Here is a 13,114-nt window from a genome sequence, read left to right on the forward strand (position 1 = left end):
TTTACTGTAAATGAAATCATAAACATTGCCTCTGAAAAAACAGACATGGCCAGATAAAGCATTTCTACAACATATTCTTGGCACGTAAACCCATGAAGCTTGTTAGAGGATACCTATGGAGAGACAGCGTTTATGGTACCCTGCGCTAATTTGATTATAGTCTGCCTTTGCTGCTGATGATGATGGATTGGCGGCAGGGGAGAGCGACTGAGAGATAGGCATGCGTTTCAGACGGCTGTGCAGTGTGTGTGTTTGTGATGATGAAGAATGATCGCTGTCCAAAAAGTGAGGGCGAGGAATTCTGGGAAGAGATGTGAGATATACTAGAGTGATAGGAGAGAAATAATTTTCTTGTTTTCTAGTAGAATATTTAAAAAAAATCTTTAAAACAAACAAAAAAATAAAATAAATACTCGACACACAACACAAGACTTTTCTTGAACTAAATGTATTTTTCTTTCATACCTCACTGGCAAATAGTTTTTTAAAAGGAAAAAATATGTTTAAAAACTGTTTGCCAGTAGGATAAGATAGATACATTCTCTGAAAGCTATTTCATTTGACTCATTTTACTTGACTTGATTTTTCGTGGTGCAATGAAGGTTTAGAAGTGATGATGGAAAACTTCTATTTAATCAGTATGAAAGTTAAGATAAAGTGCAATCCATTACAGTCCTGCAGTGGTGGCTTTGAATGTTCTGTTTTAACTGACACATCAAGAGAAGCATTGTATTAATGTATCATCTAGTTTTGGTAATGTAATGTGTCCCCTCTCTACTGTCTAAATGTATTAACATTAATCAAAATTGCAATTAACCTTGTCACCATCTTCTCCAGGTGGACCCTGAGGTCCTGCTGGCCCTGGCAGACCAACTGGACCTTGTACTCCATCCCGACCGGCTGGACCTGGAGGACCTCTCTCTCCCTGAACAAAGACATGTGATAAAAGATATAAATAGTGCTAAGGTGGATGCTATGTGGTTACTATGCTGTAAGAAACCTTAAACTATTCACCGTCACTCATAAATGTCTTATGTAATATGAGAAACACAAACTGATTATCATTGTATCTAATCAGTATAATTACCGGTGAACCCTTCTCTCCAGCAGGTCCCGGGGGTCCCTGAGGTCCAGTACGTCCAGACAACCCAATGGGGCCAGCAGGTCCTGCTGCTCCTCTCTCACCAGGGGAACCCTGTGAAAAGGGTGATTTAACATATTTGACATTTAGATACTCCATAGACATGTACATGCTATACAAGTCTGATTACTGAAGCATATACTACATTAATATGCTTCTAAAAATCTAGCGTACCTCATGTATTAGTCATCTATAAAGGATTAAACTGGTTTCTCCAAAACGTTAGTGCTGAAAATCCAAATGAGGAGCTTTTGCTTATGAATGATTCTGCTCTAACCCCAAAAATCAAGACATTTCAGACAATTTCCAGACTGTTTCTTCTGTCGACTGCATAAATAACTCCATAGAAACATAGAAAGCTAGCTCTTTGTAAAGGTTACGTATTTAACCCTGGTTCCTTGGAGGAGGGAACGGAGACGTTATGTCCCGTCAACATAATTGTTGTACCACTGTCTCGGCTCCTAAGCTTAAAATGGAATGTGTGATTGCACATGTTCTTCCTTATACTGTATACCCACTTTTTTTATACTGTGTTCTGCATTTTCTAAATGCAAAGCTATGGGATTTAGTATCCATTTAAAAATCATAAGTCCTACAACTTACCTCAACAAGCCAATACATTTGTAGTATCATATGTCTGTGGCACAAACAATGCTGGACAGTTACTGATAGTGATCTTTGCCTTTGCAAACACCGCTAATTAAGTCATTGCACTGGGACAATACAGAAGGTCTTCAGCAAATTAGGATGAAATTGCTCAAACAACCTGTGCAATGCATTGCAACTAACAAGTGCAACAAGCTTCCGTACAAGAGTGGGGAGAGAATTATACAATCAGAACGGCACAGCGACAGCTAAGAGGGGAAAGAACAAAAAACTTTCTGTTGGGCGACAAATCTACTCTTAGTGGGCGAACATGCCCTTAGACTTCTTATCTCTCTTTCTAAACGTGGTTTAATTTGTAGACCCCTGCATCTTCATACAAATGCAAATGTATCCTTTATCGGACTGACACAGCTGAATTTAAAACTCCTCAATGACTTTTCATCCATCCATTCTAATCTGGCAGTGCACTGTCAAGGCCTGAAAAAGAGCAATTATAGGGTGACAATACTTATCTTTTTGTTTCCTTAAGAGAAATGAATCGGTAAAGAAAAGAATGTGGTTTTAATTCGAGAAACTCTTGAGGACATTCAACGCCATGACCGTCACATAAAATCTAATGAAACAGCTATGGTATAAAATGCCAAGAGGAGGTAATTACAAACTGGTGCTGTTAATTTATCTCGAGACACTCTGGTGGTCAACATCACACCCTCTAGTGTTAACTAATGCCACTGCATGAGGTATTTTGAGAGACATTGATCCAACTGTCTGGTTCAGTATCTCTCATTTATTGAGAGTATTAATCAGCGGTGTACTCTTCTTTGTTTGTGCATGTGTTCTGTAGCAAAGAACACTTTTAAAATCCTTATTGTGTTTTTGAGCCTTAGATCCTCCTGACCACTCCCTCAACCCTCTCAAAGATTCCTAAATATTGAATGTTGCTTTTGGAGAATAAGCTACTCACACTGAATGATGGGAAACCATGGAAAAAGAGTACTTACAACAGGACCAGGGGGGCCCTGAGGGCCCTCGGCTCCTTTCAAACCAGATGGACCCTGCAGAGAGCAAAAGAGAAAGAAGAACAAAATATGAATGAGTAAACAGGCCTAACAAGAAGGTTCATATCAAAGTCTCAGCATTAGATATTTTTTCTTGAGCATTATCCAGCATGTCATCTATTGATGCTCCAAACCAGATATAAACATGTACTGTAGGTTTAAGTGCACCTGGCCTGAGGAAACAAATCTGTCTGTAGCTCATAACTGAGATAATACATCTACCACACAATATGACCGAAACATAATGCAGATTTCACATTGAAAGCTTTTGAGAATCCACACCGAAAGTGCTTGTAGTTGTGCTTTTTCAAACTTCAGTACTTACATGTGTTGTGACCAGTCAAGATGTACGAAAACCAATAGTGTTTGCCTTCATTATTGACATGAAACCTAGTTTTAGGCATCTCTTATGCTAAGTTTGAATCTATGGAAGCGTGAAAGAGATTTAAGAACTATAGCTTAAATATCAGACTGATTTTAAAACAAAGCTATCATATGGGTTTAGAAATATTGGTATAAAGCACACAAATCCCATTGGGTCTTGTGCTTTTTGGAGCTTGGTCACTGTATGCCTTTGTTTAGAAAGTTGCGAAACATCAGTAGCAAACATCAGAAAAATTCTCCTTAGATATTACATAAAAGAAAGAAACAATGTGAGGGTCAGTGATTTTTGAAATGGCAAAACTCCTATTTAGATGAATTATTATTTTGAGTCAAGGATCATAATGACTATATTTCTGCTCTTTTTCTTGCTCATAAATTTAACTGCTTTAAATATTACCTGGAACACTGTGGGAAATACAAAATCATGAAAGGATAATGCTCTAATGAATTCCTGTGAACTTCTATTCTGCAATTTCATAAATATATACAGATATGCCGATCTCATGCAGCTCTCAGATTTCACCAACAGTATTTGAAGCTTTTTCTTAAAGGGAATAGCTAACCAAAAAATGAAAATACTCTTATGTTGCTGAAAACTTTGATTTTGAAAGAATCTTTGCATAGATTTGCTGTCAAGTCCCAAAAAGTAAAAAAAGCACTATAAACACAGTGCATATGTCCAAATGTTTTCTTTATTCCAAAGTCTCCATCTTCTGAAGTCATGCCAATGATGTTTGATGTTATTGACATCCAACCTGTACCATGTACGCCATATTTGGTTCAAGAGTTGTCACACAAGTAGATTATGACTAACTTTAGTCTGTTCCTCACTTGAAATAGTGTACAAGTTGTATGGACCCATTTTTATTTTTATTTTTATTGAAAAAAAAAAGACTAAAAAAAATAACATACTGGGTTTTTAAATGATTTATATTTACTGGCCTCTTTTTCTCTCACAAGACAGATGTCAACTGGGGAACAGTAAAGATCAAAGCACTGACAAAAGCTCTCAAGCGTGTGTGTGTATGTAAAGAAATTTGTGAATCCATGTAAATTAACTTTTGGTTCTATAAACTACACTTTTAAACTAATATGAAACTAATAGAAAATACTATGTAGTTGTGTATGCTTCATGAACATCCTTGTAGGTGCATCTCTCTCTCTGTGTGTGTGTGTGTGTGTGTGTGTGTGTGTGTGTGTGTGTGTATGTGTTTCAGGGCTCATGGAGGTGCTGTTGTGTTTTGTGAGTGAGGGCTTGAGATTGCCTCTCTAAAGGGCAGACACACACGGTGGTCTCAGTAAGGACTGTTGCTGTCCTAAGAGAGAGAGAGAGAGAAAAAAAATCGCCCCAGAAGAAAACAATCAGGGGCAGAGCATGGAGAGCCAGTCTCTGCCACTGACCTTGAGATCAGACATCAACAATGAACAAATAACATTGTGTCCCAAAATCGAATTGCCAACATTTCCAATGAAATCATTCTCTGGCCAGATAATACATGCAAAAGACAACAACCCAGCTGCATTAAACAATCCAAAGTTAACTTTTTTGGAGGTTATACACCTTATTAAAGTCTTCATAGAGTGTATTGAAGTCCAATTCTGTGGATGTAATATATGGAGAATTTATTTGGCCGGATTATAAACTAAAAGTCTAAAACTAAAAGCCTTAAACCAAATCTAAAAATCTAAATTTGAAACTTAAAGTCCAAGTTGAAAATTAATTTGGTATTTAGGATTGGGCATTTGGTATTTAGGATAGGGCATTTTGTATTTAGGATTGGGCATTTGGTATTTAGAATAGGGCATTTTGTATTAAGGATTGGGCATTTTCTATTTATGGTTGGGCATTTGGTTATTTAGCCATTTTGGATTTAGGATTGGGCATTTGGGGATTTAGGATTGGGAATTTGGGTATTTAGGATTGGGCATTTAATCATTTAGCCATTTAGGATTGAGGATTGGGGATTTAGGATTGGGCATTTGAGGATTGAGGATTGAGGAGTGTATGCAAATTAGGAGGTGTGGCCCAAATACTGGAGGCTGGGTTTGAAATGGCTGGGGCGCAGAGGCACCGTATGGACAGCAGAGGGAGCTCCCAGTGCTAAGGAGCACACTGTAATGAAAGTAATGTAATTGTAATGTAATTCTGTTTCTGTAATGAAACAGAGCGAGTGAGCGGCTTGAGCGAGGACTGTGTGGTAACTTCAACTTAATGACAGCTTTGTAACATTTGTGGCCTCAAACACAAAGTCACCAGTGAAAGCAGGGCTATCGGTCTGATGACGAGAAAGCAGCAGACAGTGCAGCAGGTAAGATGCTAACATTAGCTACTAGTTATATAAGCTGAAATTGCTAACATGCTTTAGTAGGGTATTATTATATTGGGACATGCTGTTTTGTTTTTATAAACTGTTAACCCCTCTGACATTAGTAGATACACCTTTCACATTGCCACTAGATGGTCTTGTTTCTGTTTTTTTTTTTTTTTTTTGTGAGAGAAAAGAAATTAGGCTTGTTCGACTTGAACCGGTGGTGCACACTGCAAGACTGATCGGTTTATTAAAATCAAAGTACTCATTAGCGATTCAAAAGCATAAGGAGCGTCTACTCTCTTTGATGTCATATGTCGTGTGTGTATGTATATACTCAGACCGGCCCGTCTGGCACCAACAACCATGCCATGTTCAAAATTGCTTAAATCACCTTTTTTTCCCATTCTGACATTCAGTTTGGAGTTCAGGAGATTGTCTTGACCAGGACCACACCCCTAAATGCATTGAGGTAACTGCCATGTGATTAGTTGATTAGATAATTGCATTAATGAGAAATTGAACAGGTGTTCCTAATAATCCTTTAGGTGAGTGTATACATATACATATATACATACACACACGACATATGACATCAAATAAAGTAAACGCTCCTTATGCTTTTGAATCGCTCTCGCAGTACTTTGATGTCATAAACCGATCAGTCTTGCAGTGTGCAGCGCCGGTTCAAGTCAAACAAGCCTAATTTCTTTTCTCTCACAATCTTTATAATATATATATAGGCTATATAGCAAAAAAAAATTAAAAAAATCAGAAACAAGACCATCTAGTGCCAATGTGAAAGGAGTGTATCTACTAATGTCAGAGGGGTAAACCGCAGTTTAAAAAAACAAAACAGCATTTCCCAATATAATAATACCCTACTAAAGCATGTTAGCAATATCAGCTTATATAACTAGTAGCTAATGTTAGCATCTTACCTGCTGCACTGTCTACTGCTTTCACGTCGTCAGACCGATAGCCCTCCTTTCACTGGTGACTTTGTGTTTGAGGCCACAAATGTTACAAAGCTGTCATTAAGTTGAAGTTACCACACAGTCCTCGCTCAAGCCGCTCACTCGCTCTGTTTCATTACAGAAACAGAATTACATTACAATTACATTGCTTTCATTACAGTGTGCTCCTTAGCACTGGGAGCTCCCTCTGCTGTCCATAAGGTGCCTCTGCGCCCCAGCCATTTTAAACCCAGCCTCCAGTATTTGGGCCACGCCTCCTAATTTGCATACACTCCTCAATCCTCAAATGCCCAATCCTAAATCCCCAAATCTCCAATCCTCAATCCTAAATGGCTAAATGATTAAATGCCCAATCCTAAATACCCAAATTCCCAATCCTAAATCCCCAAATGCCCAATCCTAAATCCTAAATGGCTAAATGACCAAATGCCCAACCCTAAATAGAAAATGCCCAATCCTAAATACAAAATGCCCTATCCTAAATACCAAATGCCCAATCCTAAATACCAAATTAATTTTCAACTTGGACTTTAAGTTTCAAATTTAGATTTTTAGATTTGGTTTAAGGCTTTTAGTTTTAGACTTTTAGTTTATAATCTGACCAAATAAATCCTCCATAGTAATAAGCCAGGGCTGCTGTCTCACTCCAAGTCTACCTCTAAGATTAGGAGGATTTATTGCAGTGATTTATTCGTGATGGGAGCATGATCTTACTGTCACTCCAGGAAGACCTCTTTCTCCTGGGAACCCTCTCAGTCCTGGAGGACCGTCTTTTCCTGGACTGCCCGAAGGACCTGGATCTCCCTGTGGACAGACAGTTGGCAATTGAATAATTTATTGAACTTCATATATAATGAACAGAAAAATGATGCTAAATGAATTCTCAGCTGATGCTAATGAGCTCTGAACTGATGAAATGATCCTGAATTATTGCTAGCTTCAAATCCACCGTCGCTAGCGCTGGCAGGTCCATTCAATTAATATTTCTGTCTCCACAGCATAATTAAAACTGCAGTGTGTAAATTCTTTATAATGAAACGTGTTTTCAAACAGATATCGAACAATCCATCCATTACATTGGTCTGACAAAAGAAGCTAAAATTTGCAGGACCAAGACAAAGTTTTAAGCTCAAATTTTTGGGGGAATCAAGCTGGAATAGACACATTCAATAACATGTCCACCTTATGTTAATAATGCTAATTGCAAATGAAAGACCACATTTTGTACACTACCATTCAAAACTTTGGCGTCGGATATATTTTTTTTAATGTTAATGGATCTTATGCTTACCAAGTCTGCAATTTAATAAAACATACTGTGAAAACAGCACAAATGACTAAATGATTGCATATTATTGGTAGCTAATTGTTGTTAACAAAGTTTTAGCTCTGATGTGTTGACTGATGTGTTCATTTTTCAGCACAATTAAAATCAAGCCTGCCTAAAACAAGTATTATGTAAGAATCCTAAAGTGTCTTCTTGAGGGCCCAACAAGTGCCTTCGAAGAGTAAACTGCAATCAGACAGGCCTGCCCGAGGGGCTCAAGAGTGAATTTTGAGATTAAAAATAGCTTGAAAGCTTAACACTGTTTTAGCCTTTTGAAAAACCTACACTTGACCTTAGTGTCTCTGCATTTTGATTGGACCATTGAAAGTGTTATATTCCGCTAATAAAAATAGGAAACTAATGAGCGAAATCAGGAAAATGTCTGTAGAAAGACTGTGATTTTGACCACTCAGACTGGGGCATCACACTCTGCCTCCGGGGTGTTCACTCACGTCTGACAGCATGTCTGAAGTGGGCCGATCAAGCTGATTAAAGTGTCTCCGTTTAGAAGTGGCAGAGATTGAAACTGAGACAGGAAGGTTGGACACTCACAGAAATTCATTTCAGCTTTTAAAAGCCATGTCTATTAACAATTTAGACTTCATTTAGAAAGGTAATTCAGCAATTTTCAGTATGGATGCTATAGATCTGGAAATCTTGGACACACTTGGAAAGGACGAGTTGTTGGTCATCAAACTGATTTCCATTTGCTCTTTTTTCTTAAAAAAATTAATTATTTGGGGTCATAAATCATTTTTAGTTCTGTTTGAACTTGTCTTCTAGGAACTTTGTTTTTCGTTTTCCAATAAGAAAGGTTAGAATTTAAGCTTAAATATTGCTAACAAGGCAATCAATTATTTCTGTTTATATTTGCCCTCCATATATTCTATCTGGCTGAAAGTCATGTAAACATGGACGTTATTCACCTTTGCACCTTCTTTTCCACCAGCACCTGGGAGACCTTGCTCTCCGGGGGGACCAGGGGGTCCAGGATGTCCTCTCTCACCATTAGGGCCGGTTTCTCCTGTTGGACCCTTTTAAGCCATTACAGACACATTTGTGAGATTAACAGGCAAATCCTTTTGCTTATCTAAACTATATAACAAAATCAAACCAATTTATTTAGACACCTTAAACATGTCATACATTATCACAGTTTATTCATTATAGTTTAGAAAATGGCAATAAAATATGACAAGAATTCAGAGTTAAACTGTGTCAAAACAAATTCACCTTGATAATGTTAGATAACACTTAAACAAAACATGGTCAGGTCAAAGGTTTTTGAATTTTATAAATGCAAAAACATAAAAACCTACCTGTGGTCCAACAACTCCTCCAGGTCCTGGTGGGCCAGTTTTGCCTTGGAAACCCTAGGAAACATCAATCAATCACATCAAATACTGCCTGAAAATCATCTACTAGTGGACCATCAAGTAAAAATAGATTTTATATGACACAATTTCCCAGGCAAAATGTAGCTGCGATACTTCACACTAAGTTTATTGCCCTTAAATGTGATAAACAAGCATCTCCTACTGGGCCATGTCATTATTAATAAATCTTCTGCCTAGATCAGACATAACCTCCATAACTCCTTCAGATTTACACATAACTCAGAGGCTCATTCAGTCCATGGACACGCTCTCTTCCCATAACTGATCAGTAATGTCTGCTATAGGTTATCGCTTGGCCTATTTGGGTGATCTATAAGTGTGAGTGATCAGAAACACTTACAGTTTCTCCCCGCTGGCCAGGGTGACCGGGCAACCCATCCTTTCCTGGTGGTCCCTAAAACACAGCACAAAGTGAAATATACTGTAAATGGCACATTTTTCAGCATTTAAAACAGTATAGATAAACAAATACTTACAGGGGGGCCCTTCGGTCCAGGGAAACCAACGGAACCCTGGGGCCCTTGAGGTCCCTGAAAAACACAGGAAAATAGATTTATTTGGTTAGAAGTCTGTTGTATTACTTAAAAATACGACAACAAAGCAGTGCAGATGGTTTAAAGAAATGCAATATCAGAAATGTAAGAACAGTCGACAGGCTTCCGAAATGCTTAAAAGCCTTTCAGATTCCAACCGAGAAACAGAATAAATAAACAGGAAAACATTGAAAAATAGAGGACAAAATGAGAACAGGATTTCTTGGTAGATATAAACGGTGCAACATCAGATTTCCAGAGATGTGAGCCTTGGACAACAGCCTTCCAGTGGTCTAATGCTCAAGAGATCTTCATAAATCTATAATAGCTTCCAGACGGAAACACAGGTTTGGTGGTAAGTCCTCTTATCTGGAGAACACCCACATGCTGAGCTAATCCTCTCTGCGCTTCCTGCTAAAGCACCCTCTCTGAGCACTGTACACCATCTCACTGGAGATGGAATGATGGGATAAAAATGTTTGCTGCAATTCATTGTGGGTGACACTTACTCTCTCACCAGGTGGGCCAGGTGGACCATCGTTGCCCGCTGTGCCCTGTTGGAAAATGAGAGAGAGAAGCATAAGGACTGTGCAAGTGACTGAAAAAAAAACAAAGCCTGAAAAAGCAGTACCTTAGGGCCTGGCTTTCCTGTTGGGCCCCTGACACCGCGTGCACCACGGGGACCCTAAAAATTCAGGATATTTAAGACTTTTTGACTTGCATAATTCAATTCAGCAAAATTAAATAACAATGGAAGTGCTGAAGCAGTACAGTACATACCGTCGGACCTCTTTGACCTCTTGGACCAGATTTCCCTGCCACTCCCTTTTGAAAAGAATCAAGAAAAAATAGTGTGTTTGGAAATTGAGGGTGAATTCAATAGCTACACAAAGCAAATCCAATCACTGCAGTTGTTGCCGTTCTTTTTGCCAAGATGAGGCAATGGCAATATTTGTTTCAGATGAGGTATAGTGTGTTAGAAGCACACAAACACATAAACTGTCAATATGCTCTCTGCTCATGAGCAGGATCTAAACACTTGTGGAAATAGCACCTAACCTGATATTTAATTAAGAATAATCATAAACGCTTAGGGCACAGTTGCAGATTTTTCCCATGAACAGACAAACCCAAGGTTTGTTTGCAAGTAAGAGCGATTCCCATTGAATTAATTGGTAAGACTCTCTCGAGGGAAATATTCAATTTGTTTTCTTTAGTCAGCACAATTGAACCTTTCCATGCATGTGGGTTTGAGGAGTGTGATGTACTGTATGCAGAGCCATAGCACTTTTTGTGCTATGTGTCTGTGTTTTTGTACAAAGTCGTCATACAAATCCTTTCATAAAAGGAATCAATGAGCCCTTTTCATATGTTTGTTTTAATGCGCCGTGCACTTCAATCAAAGCAGGTTGGAAGAATTCATCTCACCCTGGCTCCTTTCTCTCCGTTGGCTCCTGGGAATCCGGAGAAACCGGTCGAACCCTGCAAATCAAAGAAAAAGACTTAAGGGAGGAAGAGAAGGCAGCAGGACCTGCATATTAATGAGGGATGAACTCCAAGAGTCCCGACTCTCCTACTGATTCAGACATTTACGTGCCATTACAATATGTAAGCATTAGCATCTTTGGCTTTGCTACTTCCACTGTAGCGTTTCAAATAGCTGTGAGACTGCTTCGTCCCTTTTGTTGGCAAGCTTTTTTCTCAGAATAATTCAGCAGTTGAAAGATGGACTTTGAATGCATATGATATATCCCAAGATAAACAAGGACGATCTCGATTATCAGTGTCCTTGTTTTGTTTGCACAAGACTAAGCGCAGGAGAGCATCAGGAAGGGATCGCTTGTCAGAGTGGAAATACAACAGGGTCCACCGAGGACAGAGGTCCAGACGTTGGACGAAAACAAATGGCCACTCAGTCAGATAAACATCCAAACAGAGTACATATTAAGATTCACTACTGATGAGTCTTAAACGCTCTCATTCTCAACTCTTGTCTGTCTCTTTCTCTTATTTTCAATGCAGTAAATTAAAAACAGCTTACCCACGTTCCTCAATCCTGGCAGCGGAATAAGCATTCAAGAAAGAAAATCAATAGATTGTTTTACACATTCATTTTAAGGTCAGGCCTCAGAGTTGGGTCCTGCAGAAATCAGGTTTGATTTACCACAAAGCATATTATGAAACTATAAAGGTGAGACATTGACGAATAAGCAATACACGCTATAAAAAATGCCACAATTCTGACGCCAGTAACCACTCAGACAGTGATGGCTGGTCTTCAGAAGTGCACTTCATGATAATTTGAGAGTTGGCAGGCTGTTTGAATCCATTCCAGAGATGATGGCATGTCAAAGTGCTTGTAATCGCATCACTTGTCTGTTGTTCATTAATGCTGCTAAATAGAAGCAGATTTACAAGACTGTAAATTTACCACCGGAGTCAGCACCTCCGCTAGGACTGGGCTTTATTCATAAGAATATATTTTCATTTAAAAAATGTAATATTCTAAGGAAAACGCGTTTTATTATCTTATGCCTTTTTAATTCACATGTATATTTATCTTATTTAAGAATGTTTTAGGACACAAAAAATACTAATTATAAATAACTGTGAAGCGCACTCCATATTAATTTACCGAGCAACATAGCAAACTAAAATCTCAGAGACCCTATATTGATGCCAGTATTTGTCATAGAAGGTCTCCAGACCTCCAAGGCCACTTAAGGTCTAGTTTGGGGCTGGCTTGAGCCAGATTGGGTACTGCTGTTACAGCTGATGCAGTTGTTGATGAAAGGCGCTGAGGTTGGACACAGGCATCTGTGCTTCGGCTTCTCCTCACTGCCTGCGTGACCAGCATCCCCAACAGCACATGGAACAATCCTGGCATGAGCTGCTCATTTTAAAAAAGCCTCACTCGGTGCAGCATGCATAATGCATTCTCAGGAGGGCATTAGTTCATGCTAATGAGCCAAGTTGTTGTGTAGCTCATAAGTGAAACAGTCGTGATAAAGGTACAGGTGTCATGTTCAATATAAGTGCATACCTTTGGCCCTTGACGTCCTGGATAGCCGGGCAATCCCGGAACACCAAGTTTGCCCTGATGGAAAACAAGCCAAGGATCATTAGTGCAAGAACATTTCTGGACAAACAAACATCTCATTTGATATTAATATTCCGAACACAAACCCTGCATCACTTCCTGATGCCCCATGCATTGGTAATCAACTAATAATGGTAATCCGTAATTAACAAGCAGTGAACCTTTTCTCCAGCAGGCCCCAGGGGTCCAGATTCACCGTTGGGACCCGCGCGACCCTTCGGGCCCTCTGGTCCGTCCTCACCTCTGGGTCCAGCCAATCCAAGCTCACCCTAAACATGCACA

General features: G+C 39.0%; 1 protein-coding gene across 5 annotated transcripts in view; it reads right to left on the bottom strand.

Moving 5' to 3' along the window:
* The window catches only part of LOC132124164 (collagen alpha-1(XI) chain-like), a 71,944-nt gene that overhangs the window by 19,771 nt on the left and 39,059 nt on the right, over nt 1-13,114 (bottom strand). For all 5 annotated transcript variants that reach the window (XM_059535043.1, XM_059535045.1, XM_059535042.1 and 2 more), the window contains 14 exons: nt 12,994-13,101; nt 12,776-12,829; nt 11,161-11,214; nt 10,513-10,557; nt 10,364-10,417; nt 10,242-10,286; nt 9,676-9,729; nt 9,540-9,593; nt 9,122-9,175; nt 8,729-8,836; nt 7,190-7,279; nt 2,749-2,802; nt 1,088-1,195; nt 818-925 (listed from right to left, as the gene is read on the bottom strand). In XM_059535043.1, the coding sequence (XP_059391026.1) occupies nt 818-925; nt 1,088-1,195; nt 2,749-2,802; nt 7,190-7,279; nt 8,729-8,836; nt 9,122-9,175; nt 9,540-9,593; nt 9,676-9,729; nt 10,242-10,286; nt 10,364-10,417; nt 10,513-10,557; nt 11,161-11,214; nt 12,776-12,829; nt 12,994-13,101 (990 nt within the window). The remainder of the gene's footprint in view (nt 1-817; nt 926-1,087; nt 1,196-2,748; nt 2,803-7,189; nt 7,280-8,728; nt 8,837-9,121; nt 9,176-9,539; nt 9,594-9,675; nt 9,730-10,241; nt 10,287-10,363; nt 10,418-10,512; nt 10,558-11,160; nt 11,215-12,775; nt 12,830-12,993; nt 13,102-13,114) is intronic.

The sequence above is a fragment of the Carassius carassius genome, chromosome 42 (assembly GCF_963082965.1).
Source record: "Carassius carassius chromosome 42, fCarCar2.1, whole genome shotgun sequence".
NCBI lineage: Eukaryota > Metazoa > Chordata > Actinopteri > Cypriniformes > Cyprinidae > Carassius > Carassius carassius.